The sequence below is a fragment of the Dipodomys ordii genome, unplaced genomic scaffold, assembly GCF_000151885.1.
Source record: "Dipodomys ordii isolate 6190 unplaced genomic scaffold, Dord_2.0 Scaffold12, whole genome shotgun sequence".
In the NCBI taxonomy this organism is placed as follows: domain Eukaryota; kingdom Metazoa; phylum Chordata; class Mammalia; order Rodentia; family Heteromyidae; genus Dipodomys; species Dipodomys ordii.
Window position 1 is genome coordinate 6,323,103 of NW_012267228.1, and position 16,273 is coordinate 6,339,375.

The following is a 16,273-nucleotide window of genomic DNA, read 5'->3' on the forward strand; positions in this document are numbered from 1 at the left end:
CCTAAGACCAGCAAACAAACAAACAAACAAAAAATGAAGTAAAAACAACACAACAAATAGCTCTTCAGTTACTAGTTATTCTCTACTTCTAGCTTTGTGGTGGTTAATAGGAGATAAGAATCTCACCAACTTTCCTATCCCGACTGGCTTCAGACCATGATCCTCAGATCTCAGGCTCCAAGGTAACTAGCATTACAGGTGTGAGCTACTAGCATGGGCCCTCTCTTTTTTTACACTACAAACTCCAGCCATGTCAAGGAACAATACTCCACCTGGAAGACAGGGTGTGAGAAACAGTGATACAGACTGCTAGAGAATTCACGACCAAAAACTTAATTTATTCCTTTGTCCCAGTCTCACAAATCCAAAAGAGAATGGCAGAAGCTTGTGTGGGGCAGGGAGAGGGGGGCGCGGCGGGGAGTGAACAGGTAAAGAAGAAAACCAGACAACTTGTTTCCCACAAAGTAGGAAAGCCTCTGTTGAATTTCCAGCAAGAGATTCACTTCTACCTATCTTCCATCTCCCCTTCACTTTATCTGCCTTATAGCAAGCATCCTGATCCATTTTTGGATCAGGAGAAAAGCCTGGGGCCCGGCCGGGCCTGCCATCTAACGCCCCTGCAGCCGGGGCCCGGCCGGGCCTGCCATCTAACGCCCCTGCAGCCCTCAACTGGAGTGAAACGGACCCTAGGTGAAGAAGCAGGCATAAATCACTTCAGTCAGTAGATCTTCCAAGAGCCTTTCAGACAACCTGTTTCATGCTATATAGGCCACTTCATCTAAGATGGACAATTTACAGCACAACTGTTTCAAAACAAGCTACGTGGAGGGAACTATCCAGGAAGCAGAGCTGCTTTGTGTAGCACAAGCCGCAAACTCAGCCCACACATGGCTGGAAAACCGCCTGCTTCTCCTATGTGTTGATTCTTTATAAATAAATGTATGCAATGGCAAAAGGTTCCCTTAAGGTGGGAATTACAGATTCGAATACAACATATGAGAGAAAGAACAGAAATGGCAAGGGCCTCGTACCCAATTCTACCAACTCAAGCACATTCTGGGTGCTAATGGCTCACAACTTTAATCCTAGCTACTCGGGAGGATGAGATCTGAGGATCGAGGCTCAAAGCCAGCTCTGGCAGAAAAGTCTGTGAGACTCTTCTCTCCAAGTAACAATTGGTAAAGTGCCGGCCTTGAGTGAAGGTGAGAGGCCCTGAGTTCAAGCCCCAACACCAGCACACAAGAAAAGAAGGCAGCAAAGGAGGAAGAGGAACAAAAAAGAAGAGGAAGAACAGGAGGAGGAAGGGAAGGAAAAGGACGAGGAAGAAACTATTCTTCCAGCTTTAATATTTAATTACATTTCTCTGCTGATCAGAAAGGAGTGAGCTTCAACAGCTTATCACTTAACATCTGAAGTAGATGGACAGCCAGTGACCCCCCCCAGGTCACACCCTCCTCTGAACTACACCCCAATCTGTGGCCTGTACCACCCTTCGCGCCTGCCCAAGCACATAAAAGGGATTACTAATTTTGAACTCCACATATTTCTCTATGTATCATGCTACTAAAATGGACCCGGTTTTAAAATACTTCTCAAGGGCCGGGCATGCAGCTCAAAGGGAGCAGGGCACTTGCTTTAAACATAAATATAAGACCCTGGATTCAAATGTCACAAATAATTTTTCATGATAATTCCTCATTCACTAATAACTGATAATTCTCCCACCTAAATTCCCCAAGTTTAAATGTTTATGACATGGAGACTGTTTGAAATTCTTATTACTTCCTCAAAAGATTTAAAAAAAAAACAACTATGGCCTCTGACAATATTTGATCATATAACAAAATCAAACAGACATGTGCAAATATGAAAATTCCCACAGACCTAACCTGTAACAGCTGGCCAGAAACCTATCTGCTTCTACAGGGACACAAGAGATAAAGAGTCACGTGTTGATAAGCCTGGGAGAGATAAGCAAGAAAGACCCAGAAGGTAAAATGCACAATAACTGCTCAATTCTCAGGCGATGTGAAAATGCAAGCTAGCAGCTCAAAGAAAAGAACCCAAAAAAGGAGAACCGAGAAAATCAAGGCAGCCAATGAACCTCAGTGAGTGACGACACAGAAAAAGATCCGAGCCTGACTCTGAAAGACAGGGGAATTCATGGAGACAGCCCTCCTTCTTAGTCTAGGAGGGCCCAGAAATGGGCTAGTGTTTGGTCAGTTCCTTTGAGATTTGCTTTCTGTGTTTCACTAGCAGTCCAATAGCCACAATCAAGAATGGTCACATGTCTGAGGCTAGAGGTATATAGTCACCAGTCACAGAAATACTTAAAATACACTCAAAGGCACTTGAATCTGGATTCCGCCATTCAAACTGGGCCGTGTGAGAAGCGGAGGAGAGCGCAGCCGCCCGTCCGCAGCTGTGCAGGTAGATGGCAGCAAGTGCTGCCTTCAGGATTGATTTGCGTCACGTGAGCTCAGCACACCAGTCCAGGTCAAAGAAGGGCAACAAGATAAACCTCAAGGAAATGTGGCCAAAAACAGAGTCACACGTGCGAGGCAGCCACACGTTTGTTTCTGGGCTTTTACATGCAGTATTTGAACAGTGAGTTCCCTCTTTCTGAAAATAATTAATACAAGACACGTGACCACAATCATGAATATGGCCGATTTTAAAATTCTGAAAAGTTTAATCACACACACACACACATAGATGTTATTTATCTGCAGGATACAAATGTGCCCTCCTGGTTCAGAATACAAAGCTGAGGTTGAAAACTTCCTTGGAAAAGCCGCAAAGCATGAGAGGAGGACAGTTAAAGTTGACAAGAGATGAAAACTGGACATTTCCAGTCTTTGGAAAAGGACCCACATGAGATCTACCGCCAGCCTTCAACCCCACAGCTCCTACCTCCTCAAAGACACAGGGCTACTTTGCCCATTACTAATAATCTCATCTTTCCCAACTTTCCTACAATAGTGTAGCTGTCTAAAGAGACCCGACTTCAATGTACCGATTGCCCCAAATCCATAACACATACACACACACACAACCTGTGACACACAAGAAACCACCAAGATCAACAAGTTCAGTCAACCACCACCTCACCTTGCTAAAGAGGGGGCTCCCAAAGCTCTCAAAGGCTCTCAAGATTCATTAAGGAAAAGATTAGGACCAGCGATGGTGGTACATGCCTGTACTCTCAGCTATGAGTGAGGCATAGTAGGTGGATCACAGTCCAAGGCCAGCTCCAAGCAAAAATCAGGCTCTATCTGAAAAAATAAAGTTAAAAAGGGGCTCAGGGTGGCTCAAGTGGTTAAGTGCTTCACACAAGGCTCTGAGTTCAACCCCAATACCATCATAAAGGAAAAAGAAAAAGAACAGCAACTTGCTCCAGACCATCATATTCCCAAGCAAGCATGCTACCACAACTCCCCATTAATTTTTTTTTGTTTTCTTAGTCCTAGCAAAGGGCAGTCACTCAGTACCAGGATTCTCCCCTTCCTATAAATACCAGAAGCATGGGTGGGAAAACACCACGAAGATCTAAGGTATGTACCCACTCTGATTGTAACTGTATTAAAATGTGTAAATATATGCACACAAGCAAAGATAACTTCAAAATAGCCAGTCGCTCGGGACTCATGTCTGTAGTCCCAGCTACTCAGGAGCTGAAATCTGAGGATCATGGATCAAAGCCAACCCAGGCAGGAAAAGCCCATGAGACTCTTATCTCAAAAGTGTTTAAGATACGCTGAGGACCTCAATCAGTGTCTCGCTTGCTCGGCCAGCACACTTCACTGATTTAAAACCCCAACCCCCTCCAAAACCAGAGTTGAGATCAGAAGAAAACACGCGTATAGGTATAAACCTATTTAAATGAGCAAGACAACTCATTCATTTCTACAATTCAAGAAAGACCGATCCAATTTTATGGGTTTTTTTTTAATATAAATCCTCCTCAAAGAAATTAAGATTGAAAACATTTTTGCATGAACTTTTTTGGAGGAGGGAGAAAAAAGAGGCAAAGGAGGAAGAACTCAGTTATGACAGGTGCATGGAGACCTGGGCTCAATCCCCAGCACCGCATAAAAAGAAAAGGGAAGAAGGGAGGGAGGGAGGGAGAGGGAGGGAAGAGGAAGGAACACATTTTTTTGGACTAAGACTGATCTGGTGGCATGAACAATAACTCAACCAATTTGCTGGTAGAACAGTTTGCAAAGGCCCAGTCCCTTCTAAAGTAAACTTGAGATCTCACCTCCCTAACATACTACAAATTAAGGCACGAATCTACACATGACCAGAGCTTTATTTTTCTTCTTCCTTTTGTCACTGGTGGGGCTTGAACTCTGGGCCTGGGCACTGTCCCTCAGCTCTTCAGCTCCAGGCCAGTGCTCTACCACTTGAGCTACAGCGCCACTTCCGGTTTCCTGGTGGTTCATCGGAGATCAGAGACTCACGGACCTGTTTGCCCAGAATGGCTTCGAACCCCCGATCCTCAGACCTCAGCCTCCAGATTGGCCAGGATGACAGTTTTGAAAAGTCCCCAAGCCCTGCCCCCCCCCAACTTCCCGGTGGCGAAGCAAACGTGGTGTCTCAATGGTCCAGAGCCGGCCGTGCTCGCGCCCGGGATGGGGAGGGGGGGGCACGGATCCGCGGCCGCCTCCCGGGGACCCCGGGCCTCGGCCCCCTCCCCACCCCGCGCGCCCCTCTCCCGGGCGCTCCACGTCCGCCGCGGTGACCCCCGCCCCCGAGAACTCCGCCCGGCCGCGCGGGGCCGACGCCCTCCGGACGCCCTGCGGCTGGGCTGGGACGCCGCACGACCCGAGGATCCGAACCCCAAACCCGAGTCCCCCACCCCCCTCACACACACACCCGCGGCGGGGCCGTCGATCCCTTTCCTGCCCAGGAATCAAGCCTTGCTGCTTGTATGTCTCGTTCACAGCCACCAAGGGCTGGGCGTGGCAACCCGATTACCGGTGGGAGAGCCTCCCGAGCCCGGCCTCCCGAGCCCGGCCTCCCGAGGCCACCGCACAACGCGTCCGTCCGTCGAAGACGGGCCTGGACGGCTGCCCTCGAGTTTGCGCACTTCCAGACCCAAGTCCGGTCCCCGGCCCATCCGCGCACCCCCAGCCCGGACGGACCCCGCCGAAAGGGGGGGGGGGGATAATGCGAGCTACAACGGGAGACCGGCCACGGAGGGGCCAGGACGCGCCCCCGCCCCGGCCGACGGCGCCCGCCCCGCCGCCCCGACCCCGCGCACTCACGGGTCCCCGCGGTCGGGCCCCCGGCCGCGGCAGTGGATGGGATTGAGCTCGTCCTGGGGGAAGGCGTGCGCCATGTAGTTGTCGTAGCCGAAGACGAACATGCCCCGCGCCAGGTCCCGCATCTGGGCCCGCAGCTGCGGCGGGAAGGCGCCGCTGTAGCGCCGCTCGTACTCGTCCGGGCCGCAGCCGCCCAGCGCGTAGCCACCCCAGGGCGCCGGGCCGCACACGCCGCCGGGTCCCGGCCGCCGCGGAGCCTCGGGCCGGCCGCCCGCCGCCGCCGCCACCCCGACCCCGGGCCGCGAGAGCCACGGCGGCCCCGACGGCGCCCCCGGCCGGCCCGCGGGCCCCGGCGCGGAGGGCGCGGAGCCGTCGGGGCCCCTCAAGCGCTGGAAGCCGAAGCTGAGCGGGAAGCGCTGGTAGAAGCCCATGCTGGGGCCCAGCCCGAAGACGAGCCACAGGACGCCGTGCAGGCCGAGCCGGAGGAGCAGCAGCCCCAGGACGAGCGCTCGCCATTGCATGGTCGCGCGGCCGCCGCGGGCATTCTTTTACAGCGCGGGACCAGGCCCGCCGACCGCCGCACCCGCGTCCGCCCCGGAGCTCCGCGCGCGGCCCCTTTAAGGAACTCCCCGCCCGTGACGCACCAGGAACTGGTCCATTGTCACCCCCCACCCAGTCCCGGCGTCTCGGCCCCACCAGCCCGGCCCCGAGTTCGCCCTCCCGGTCGCCCCGGATTGGCCCGGCCCGAGCCCTGGCCTCGCGGGGCGCGGCCCGGGACTCCCTCCGGGCGCCATAGGCTGCCAGGACCACCGCAGGGCCGGCAGGCCCCGCCTCTCGCCCCGCCCCATCCCCAGGCCCCGCCCCAACCAAGCCCCGCCCACGACCCCGCCCTATTCCGCCGACGGGCCCCGCCCTATCCCGTCCTCAGGAGCCGCCCCTGTCTAGGCTCCGCCCACGGGGCGGTCCGAAGTCCGGACCGGCTGGCGTGGCGAGCTGGGGGCGCTCGGGCCCCGGACCGGGGAACTTGCAGCCAATGGGAGCGCGGCACGGGAGCGCCTGCCGGACACCGGACGGAGACGCCTCCCCGGCCACCGGGTAAGGTGGCGTCCCGGCCGGAGCGTGTGTCAGTCCGGGAAGGGTCTGGAGGAAGCCACGCCAAGTCTGGGTTAGGAGAGGCGACGCGAGGCTTAGGAGAAGCCGGGCGCGCTGGCTCGCGCCTGTCATCCCGGCCACTCAGGAGGCTGAGACCTGAGGATCGCGGTTCAAAGCCAGCCCGGGCAGGAAAGTCCGTGAGACTCGAACACCAGGAAACCGGAAGTGGCGCGGTGGCTCAAATGGTAGCCTTGAGCTGAAGAGCGCAGGGATAGCGCCCAGGCCCAGAGTTCAAGACCCACCACCGACCAAAAGGGGGGGGGGGCACAGGACAGTTTATGCGACCCTAGTGTCTGCTTGGGACCGGCTTTGCCTCCTAAGAGTTACCCCTGCTATGCCTAAAACGGATTCCCAGACCCTATCTTAGACCAACCGAATTCCATCTCTCCGAGGGGAGCACCCCAGATTGTTTTCACCAGGCCTTAGTTCAACGTCCTGGCCCAGCCCTCCCCTCCCAACCGTCTCTTCCCGTGCAGGACATCAATGTCCTCACCTGGGAGATGTGGGTAGGCGTGGAATTAAATCACTTCACCCTTGTGTCTACTTCCAATAAATTAAGAAGATGGCAGGTTTCAGGTGGAAAGGGGTATATGGTTTTCCTGTAAGATTTGGCACCTTTGGGAAATTTTAAATGCCCCCCACATGTTTATGTCGGGTATGTATCAAAGGGTCCTGAAAAGTTTGGTCAGACTGGCTGAGTGACCCAGGAAGTGGGAAGCATGGTAAACTGTCATACAACATTCTTGCCATGTTCTCAGAAACAGAGGACTTTTTGCAATACTGTGTAGTTTTTTAACTGGGCCTAACAAGAAATAACGATGACAACACACAGCACTCTCACAGAGGAAGACTGTTTGTAGGATAAACACTTCCCCTTCCAAAATGGCTAGATAGGCCCAAGCAAAACAAAGGGAGGCCAGTCTCATATTTGTAATCCTGACTACACGGGAGGCTGAGATCTGAGGATCAAGGTTCAAAGCCAAAAGATTCCCGAGAATCTTGTTTCCTATTAACCAGTAAAAAGCCAGGAGTGGAGCTGTAGTTGGAGCAGTAGAATGGAAAGCCTTGAGTGAAAATGCGAAGTTGAAAGAGGCCCTAAGTTCAACCTCCAGTGACAGCACACACACACACACACACACAAAAAAAAAAAATCAATCATTTAATAACCGAGGAAACCCATGCAACGTTGGAAAGATGTTTTTTTCATGGTAAAGCTGCCAATAAAAAAGGTTTCAAAATACTTTCACATACTGTCATTTATTCTTCAATTAAGAACTGTTCCACAGCAACCATCAGGTTAGAGGCTAATTCTCAGAGCTTGTTGTCTGGCTCTGTTAACCCTGTGTCATCTTTGTAACAAATTTAAATGTAAAAAATGTTCATGGATGTACATGAATTGCACATGGGAAGGAGAAGGCTCATGGTGACATTTCCAACATGCCCACAATACGCCCCCATTTCTTAGGACAATTTCAACTGGTTTCACTGTCCCATTTCCACATAAGCATGTAAGCCACTTCGCATCCCCCTCTCCATTCCCCCTGCCCATCCAGCGGTGACTTAAGCTGTGTGGAGGGTATTTACCAACCAACAGGAAACACCTGCAGTGGCCAAGTTACTTGTACAACAGCAGACTTGCAGGAAGTCAGAAAGGCTACTTGTTTTGTTCTCCTGTCTTCCTTTCTGGGTCTCTTCACTGGCAGATGCATTGTGGGAGAAATGACCTCAGAAGTTTCTAATAAAATGAAAACATCTTCATGATCAAACAGGATGGTTTCTCCCATGGTGGCCCTTTTTTTTTTTTTTCAAATAAATAAAGCAGTTGGCCAGCTAGCTATTAAAATAGGGTTCTTGGTATACAGTTTTACTCCTGAACTCAGTCATTCAGAGAAGCTCAAATAACAAAAGAGGATTCCACTGGAACTCAATCCCTGGTGTGGACAGCACAAAAAGCAGTTTAGTTCCTCAGTCAAAAAAAAAAAGTAACACTAAAGCAGCCATGGTCCAAAACATCTACTTCCCTTGATAAAATCAAAGGGATTCATTTTAGAAGTTACAGGTGGTTTGGCTGACAGGGTCTCACTACGAAGCTCAGGCTGGTCTGGAACTCACAATCCTCCTGCCTCAGTTTCCCAAATGCTGAGCCTACAGGCCTAAGCCACCATAACCAAAGTATGTATACAACAAATTAAGCTAAATGTGTACATTCAGTAAGCCCCTCCCCAGCTCCCCATTTTTTACCTCCCAGGGCCTTGGCTTAGAGAGTGGTAAGAAGACCAAAATGGCTCCACTAATACCTAGGGGCAGAAAAGCTACAATCACATAGCCAACTGGCCAGCGAAGGGCTGGCGGTACACAATCACACCATGGACAGGAAAAGAAAGCCAACTGGACATAAGTATCATATCATTTCCCCAAGAGCTTTGATGTCTTTGTAGGACCAACATGCTTGGTATTGGAAATAGTTTCCTGATAACTGTCCTAAGAAGACGTATCTTGCAGAGTTTCATACATGTCTACACGTAGTTGAGGGGAGTGGGACTTTTTTGAGAGTTTTGCCTTGTAGCTCAAGCTGGCTTGAAACTTTGGCAATATGCTTGTTCAACCTCTCAAGAGCTGGGATCACAGGCACATGCCACCACATACCTAATTTTCTTAGTAGGCTTTTTACTTTTAAGTCTGGACTTTCGGCTGGGAATGTATCCTTGGCAGAGCACTATGCCTAAGATCTCAAGGTCCTGGACTCCACTCCCAACATAGCAAAATCAAATTGTAATGGACTATCAAATGCTGAACTAGGCCCTGCCACACAGAAGCCCTCTAGTGGGGACTGCAGGGGAGGTCAGTGGCAGAGGGCTTCCGTACCACTCCGGAGGCTGACACGACCCCCATCCAAAAAAGTGAAAGTAACATGGGCTTCCCCCTAAATTCACTGCACCCTGACTTTACAATTGGTAGTCACCCCATCACCCCACAACAACAAAAACAACACAATTCCAGATCTAGGGATATTTCAAAAGTTTATTTCTACATTAACTAGCCCACAGGCCCATCTCTGAACGCTGAGTTGATTTCTTTCTAGCCCACGGTCTATGGACCCCTCCATGGTAATTTCCCTTCCGCTCCTTTCCAAAAAGTCTGCAACCTTTCAGCATGATGTACATTTTAAGTTAAAATTGCCGTTACAACCCTCAAAATGCAAGTTTATTGAACAAAGCTAAGAAAAAGCAGTAAACAGATGAAAATGCATCTACCAAAATTTTTTTTAAAAAACAAAAAAAAAGAACTGTAAGTATTTACAAAGTTGAGTGACTAGTAAGTTTCCACATGCAGAGGTTACACAGAAAAATGGTAGTGGCATTTGGATGTCTACAGATGGTGAAAGCAATGGACACACACACACACACACACACACACACACACACACACACACACACACACACACTAGGTCAACTGCAACGTATGCAGTCCCTGCAGCCCAGCCCTCATCCCAGCCCCTCTTCTGGGACACATGTGGCCATGTTCTCTGTCCCAGCTCACAGTGACCATCAGTGGTATACACCACAGCAGTTAAGTTTAACTATCCCTTCGTTTCCAGAACCACCCATCCCACCTGGGAAGTATTCAACATGCCTCAAAGAAAAAGAGAACTTTAAAAGCTCAGATTCCGCTCACTCAAAAGGTGGATGGGAAACAAGTAACACGTGCAACACAGTGAAGTACTCTGTACAGAAGTCTTAAGGCCATGGCAGTCTATAAATTAAAACTGCTATTTGCAAAAAAACAAAAAACCCTCAATGGTGACATCCTCTTGAGTGCTCAATGTATCTGGAAACGCAGTGTGCAGGAAACAAATCCCACACAGCATGAGGCACACGAAATAGTGCCCGACAGGGCTCTTCTGCTACAGCGGCCTATGCAAACCTGCGTTATGAGTCCCTTTATGTGTACAGAGATCACTCAACTATAAAATGTGTTCCATACTTTCTATACATTTCTGTATGAAGCCAACAATCAACAGCTTCAGTTTCCCGGTTCTCTGTGTGATTATTAAACAACCTGTAGACATTGTGCATGATTCATCAGATAAAGCAGGCAGGTCTAGAGTTGTCATAATAATCAAGACATCTAATGGCACCAGACAAGAGTACCCAGCCTTACTTGGTAAGAGAAAAATTAAAAATTTGTTTTCTTTGTATCTTTTGTGCTGAAAGTCAACTTTATGACTCAATATAAAAAGTTAACAGCGTGTCATGCAGCACTGATTTAATGTCTGGAGATAGAAAAAACAAACGTGTGTCTGAACAAAGTCTGACATTGTTAACAGGTTTTATTACACTGGCTGGAATGCTCTAAATTCATGAAAGCATGTGAGAAAATCATCAATCCCAAGCCCTTAAAAAAGTGTATGGAAAAGGAAAAAAAATAAAAGAGTAATGATCTGGACATATATAAACCAGCATGCACGCCTTCCTCCTCCCACACCCCCGCTGCTATCTGGTGATGACATATTCTCAGAAAACAGAGTATGTTTATAAAACCATCAGGTAGGAACTCTCCAGTGTAAAGAGACAACATTGATCTGGCGCCTCTGCTCATTCTTTGCAGACCAGTTCTTAAAATTCCTACAGGGTAATTATACATGTCACATGCATTTGTGAGATAAGTAAACATTATGTTTATATTATCTCAAATGAGTCAGGCTTAAGGTTTTCTAAATACTGTGTGTGGCACTAGAAATTTCATGCTGTATCAAGTCAGTATCAGTATTAAGCTATTGGACTCTATAATGAAATATTATAGACATTTACTGAAAACCAATATAAAAATCTGGCCCAGAAAGACCATAATGGAAATATGCCATTTTCTTGATTTAAGATGGTCAAAGTGTTTTGTTTTTTTTTTTAAAGGAAAGGTTGGGGGGTGGAGGGTTTCTACACACTAGGCCAAGTGTGTATGAGAAGCTGTGTCTGCTGACTTTATCATGACAACTCTAGCCGATTCGTTATGAAGGGTTAGGGATACACATCTTCAGCAGTGCACATGAGAAATAAACTTTGCAATTTCTTGGGTTTAGGAAGGACCGGATTCTGGGAAGTACTTCAGAGGAACGGACAGTAATTGTAGGATTAGAGCCAAGAAGGACTGGAAGACTTCATGAGATGTTTCAGCTTCTTCTAGATTTTGAATGTTGAATAAGCCACTGAAGTGTGATATCTAAAGATGAGGGAAAAAGTCAAAATGTTAAGATACTAAAGTGGAACTAAATAACCAAACAGGCACAATACTTAAAGCGCAGCTAAGTCCAGGTACATGTACATGTGGCATCTTCCCCTCTTCTCAGCATCTGTGCTCCATTTACCTGAGCTCCGTGAGGATCACGTAATCAATAACCAGACTGAAAAAGTAAATTGTGTCTAGGGCAACTGGTGCATTGCTTCTTAGAAAAGCAGGTATTGCACACAAACTGCCAGGAACGTGAAGAGAAGGGCAAATATTCTGCCCCTGAAGAACTTTTTTAAGCATAATAGAAGAAACCAGAAGTTGGAGAGGTCACCCACACACAATGCCAGGCAAAGGAAACTGTAAAGCAAGTCAGATCAAAAGTCCACCAGGGCAGAACTGTGGGTGTGCTGCAGGTGAGAAAATGTGGCTAAAGCACAGAGGAGGAGTTGTCACTCACTGCACCTCCACATCAGGCGTTTGTGACCTTGCTCTGGGCTGGAGAGTTCTTCCCTGTTGTCCGAGATGACCCTTTCTGCATCCTTCTAAGAGTGTTGCAGGGCAGCCAGAGCCTTAACCAGCTGATGTCATTACCATGCATCACTATAACCACCCAAAAATGTCTCTAGACTGCCAAATGTTCCCTAGGAAAAGTGTCCTGAAATAAAGCTGGAAACAAGAGTGGCTCCTGTCTCTAACCCTCTAGCTACTCAAACACTCACACACACAAACACAATCACCCACAAACACGCGTGCGCACACACACACGCACATACACACTGCAGGTTGTGGAGGATCGCCATTCAAAACCAACCTAATCAGAAAAGTCTGCAAGGCTCCATCTCCAATTAACTGGCCAAATGCTGAACTAGAAGTATGTATCAAGTTGGAGAGTACCAACTATAAGCAAGAAAGTAGAGCTAGAACATGAGCCCCTGAGTACAAGACCAGTGCTCATGTACATGGGAATACATGCATACACAACACACAATGTCCTAATTTCAAAACCACTGAGCTACAGAGAGCCAGATCATTGTATATGTCATTCTTGGATGATAACAAGGTAAGATTTTGCTTTCAAGCCAATGGGAAGCTACTGGCGAATTGTATTACTATATGTTAGTTAGCTAGCAATGGCAAGAGGAGACAGGGTGCTCCCATACAAAGTACAAGTATGCATACTGTTGCCAATACGCAAACTATCACAACCAAGTAGGCAGGGGATGAAGTCCTGAAACAAGAGAGACACTGTAAGATGGGAAGGAGTAAACTGAGGAACAAGAAGCCAGCCAGGCACGGTGGTATACACCTGTAATTCCAGCACTCAGGAGGCTGAGATCAGACAATCATGAGTATGAGGCCAGCATGAGATACAGAGCAAGATTCTGTATTTAAAATAAAAAAATGTTGAAAGTGTAGTAAAACTACCAGGACTTGGTAAGGGAGTGTAGGTAGAAGGCTGCGTGTGTGAGTCACAGAAATGTTGCTGGCTCCAACTGGCTGAAGGAAAACAGCTGTTAGAACTCAGCTTTAGCACATCAGGAGTAAAGGCAGTGATGTCTAGATCGACAGATCTGAGGAGGAGTTGGAGACCGGCACGACACCCTCACACCATGCCAGCTCAAGCTCCAGTGGCCGAGACCAGCTGGGAAAAGGACGCCCAGAAGGCAGCCAGGGCAGAGCAGGGCATCAACTGTCCTCAATTCATAAAAAACAGTTTATAAGAAAAGCACATGAGGATCATGCAGAATTAGCACTCTATACTCCAAGCCAGAAAGGTAAATACAAATGTAACCTCCTACTTTCCCAGCTAATACACACGAGAGAACTATATGGAAGCCATAGCCTTGTCCAAAATACTGAGAGCTGAGATGGAGGAAACTCTACTGGGCTATGAAACCAGGACTCAACATGGCTGAAATAGGTCCTTCACACCTCTGCTGCAGAAGCCGCTAGTCAGGAGAAGGAAAAGGTAAACCCGAGACAAAATGACCCATTTTAGCATTGAAGGAACTCACAAAAAACCTCCCCAGACTCTGGAGAGAAGAAAATGTCCTGAAAACAGACGAATCCTCAACACCAGATAAAAACACAGAAGAGAAATAACAAATCAGATGCAAAAAAAAAAGAAGAGAAAAAGTTATCTCCCAGGAAAGTGTCATAATGTAAACAGTCTGCAGCGAGTATTTTTCTCCATGTGATTTATGGACATGAAACTGAGGCTCTTCTTATGCCATATGAGCAAGCTGGAAGTCTAACATGATGTTTCCAGCTCCTAATATTTTTTTAGAGACTGTCAGTAAAGGAAAAACTTAGAGCCAAAACATGTTATACAATCTGAAGTCAGCCAGGTACTGGTAGCTCCCACCTTTAATCCTAGCTACTTAGGAGGCTGACGTAAGAGCTGAGGCCCTGAGTTCAAGCCCTAGTGTGCGTGTACATAGTCATGCACCCACTATAGTCAAAAAGGAAGTGTAACCATTTGGCTATTAGTCAGGATTCCTTACTCCTACGAATCAGCCATTCTGATGTACATTTGAATCTAACTAAAAGTAAATCCATTTCCTTAAATCTGTTAATACTTTAAGTGAACCCAGAGTTCTAAAATTACAAACTTGGTAACTACTGACCCAGAGCAAAGCACAGCTCGGTGTCATGTGTTAAACACCTTTGCTGCACCTCTTGCATAAAAGAGCTCTAGAAAGCGTGTTGTTTTGTGTTTGCTTTGGGGGGGGGGGGTCCTGGGGTGGGAGGTGAGGGAAGCATCCAGCTAGGCTGTGAGAACGACAAAAGATGTTCCCCTCAAAAGCTCTCTCCTGAGTTAGGGAATACTAAAGAATACAAAAGGAACAACAGATTGACAGAGGAGCCCAGTATACTAAAGCCAAGTTCATGCAGAAGAAGGCTCCTTTCTCTCGCTACCCAATGACTGCATGAGGTTCACTCTCTGCTGGGGGACCGCAGGGAGCCCTGTGCTATGGGTAATCTCTATCCCTGAGATGATGAGAGAGAAATGCCTCCAGATATAGCCACGTCTCCTGGGAGAAAATGACTCACTGAAACATACCTTAAAATTTAACAAGAATTTCCCCACGAGCACCTAACAAAAAATTTAAACAAGGTCCATTTAACCACAAATTCTTTCTAGAGTCTGTTCTCAAATTAAATACTCTCCATGTATGTAACAAGTCATTTATTCTCACCATTCAATAAAGGAATATTTGCATCCAAAAGTAGAATTATCAGGGTTTACACTGCTTTGTAGTGGCCTTTCAAGAAGTCCCAAATGAGCCAGAACAACAGCAACCCTATGAGCTCACTAAAACGTGTTTGGAGGCAGTTTGCAGAGACTAGCAGTAACCCAAAGTCAGATGTCATGAACAAGAAGTGACACACTGAATAAAGGCTGAAGAAAAAATACCAGAATCTTTATAGAGTAATTAGTTAAGGTGAAATCATACTGGAGTGGATGGGCCCTAAGCCAATGGCCTGAGTCTAACAAGATACTAAACTCAGGAAGAAAAGAGAGCCACGGAGGCAGAGTGGAGCAGAAACACCAGGCTGGTTGGCTGGCTCCCGGGCAGCGCAGGCTAGGAGGGAGCAAAGACGAGGTGACAGCACGTGTGAATCCCCCCTCTTGAACAGGAGAAAGTTTCTACTGTTTTAAACCATATAGTTGTTGGTACTTTGTGGCAGCAGTTCCAAGAAATTAAGAACAATATGAAGTGGAAACTGGCTTACACTTCCAGTACAATGTTAACATAATGAAGTGGTTTTAATGCCTAGAGAATAATTTGTATAAGACCTAATTTCAAAAATATCATTTTGATTCAAAAGCTCAGCTTGATGCAAAAATTAATACATCAACTTCACATAATGTTAGACTTTATGGCTCTGTGGCATTTACTTCCTTAAATAGTGTAGAGAAAATTTTGGCTGATGTATTTTTTCCAAAGGTTATAATGCCAATGCTTTTTCCTAAGACAAAACAACAGTACTTCCTAGAGGAAGTTATTTGAACACGAACAGGGAGAATAAACAGTAAAAAACACTACATATTTCTTACAATGATACTCATTCCTTCTGAAAATATCTATCATTTCTTACCTATATTATCCTTTTCTTTGCAAGAAATTGAATAGCAGCAAATTTCTCTATCCTGAATAGCAGACAGATTCCTGTAAGAAGCAGAATTATTTAAGTCTGTGCTTAAAATAGCTGTCATATTTATCATTCTCTCTCCAATTTTACTTATTTTCATTACTATGCTGAAGAAATTACTACTAAAATTTTAGGGGCTCATTTCTCTGGTAGGCCATGTATGATCTGAAGTTTTTTACTGCTCCCCACCACCACCACCACCACCCCCGCCAAAAAAAAAGGCAAGCCAGGAGCCAATGGCTTACACCTGTAATCCCAGCTACTCAGGAGGCTGAGATCTGAGGATCATGGCTCAAAGCCAGCCCAGGCAGGAAAAGCCATGAAACTGTTATCTCCAATAAACCACTCAGAAAACTGGAAGAGCTGGAAGAGCACTCAGGCCCAGAATTCAAGCCCCATGACTGACAAAAAACATAAACATGGCCTACAAAATAATATCATTTAGAAGGAAGTTTTTAAAACAGCATTAC

The 16,273-nt window shown here is 47.3% G+C and overlaps 2 protein-coding genes across 2 annotated transcripts in view; both read right to left on the minus strand.

Annotated features, from left to right (window-relative positions):
* Nucleotides 1-5,919, minus strand: part of Edem1 (ER degradation enhancer, mannosidase alpha-like 1) — a 28,341-nt gene extending 22,422 nt beyond the window's left edge. Inside the window, exon 1 of the mRNA XM_013010481.1 lies at nucleotides 5,271-5,919. Coding sequence (XP_012865935.1) covers nucleotides 5,271-5,788 — 518 coding nt within the window. The 5' untranslated portion in view covers nucleotides 5,789-5,919. The remainder of the gene's footprint in view (nucleotides 1-5,270) is intronic.
* Nucleotides 5,920-9,420: 3,501 nt separating this feature from the next.
* Nucleotides 9,421-16,273, minus strand: part of Arl8b (ADP-ribosylation factor-like 8B) — a 35,938-nt gene continuing 29,085 nt past the window's right edge. Inside the window, exons 6-7 of the mRNA XM_013010541.1 lie at nucleotides 15,750-15,820; nucleotides 9,421-11,636 (exon numbers count right to left, since the gene is read on the minus strand). Of these exons, the coding sequence (XP_012865995.1) occupies nucleotides 11,587-11,636; nucleotides 15,750-15,820 (121 nt within the window). The 3' untranslated portion in view covers nucleotides 9,421-11,586. The remainder of the gene's footprint in view (nucleotides 11,637-15,749; nucleotides 15,821-16,273) is intronic.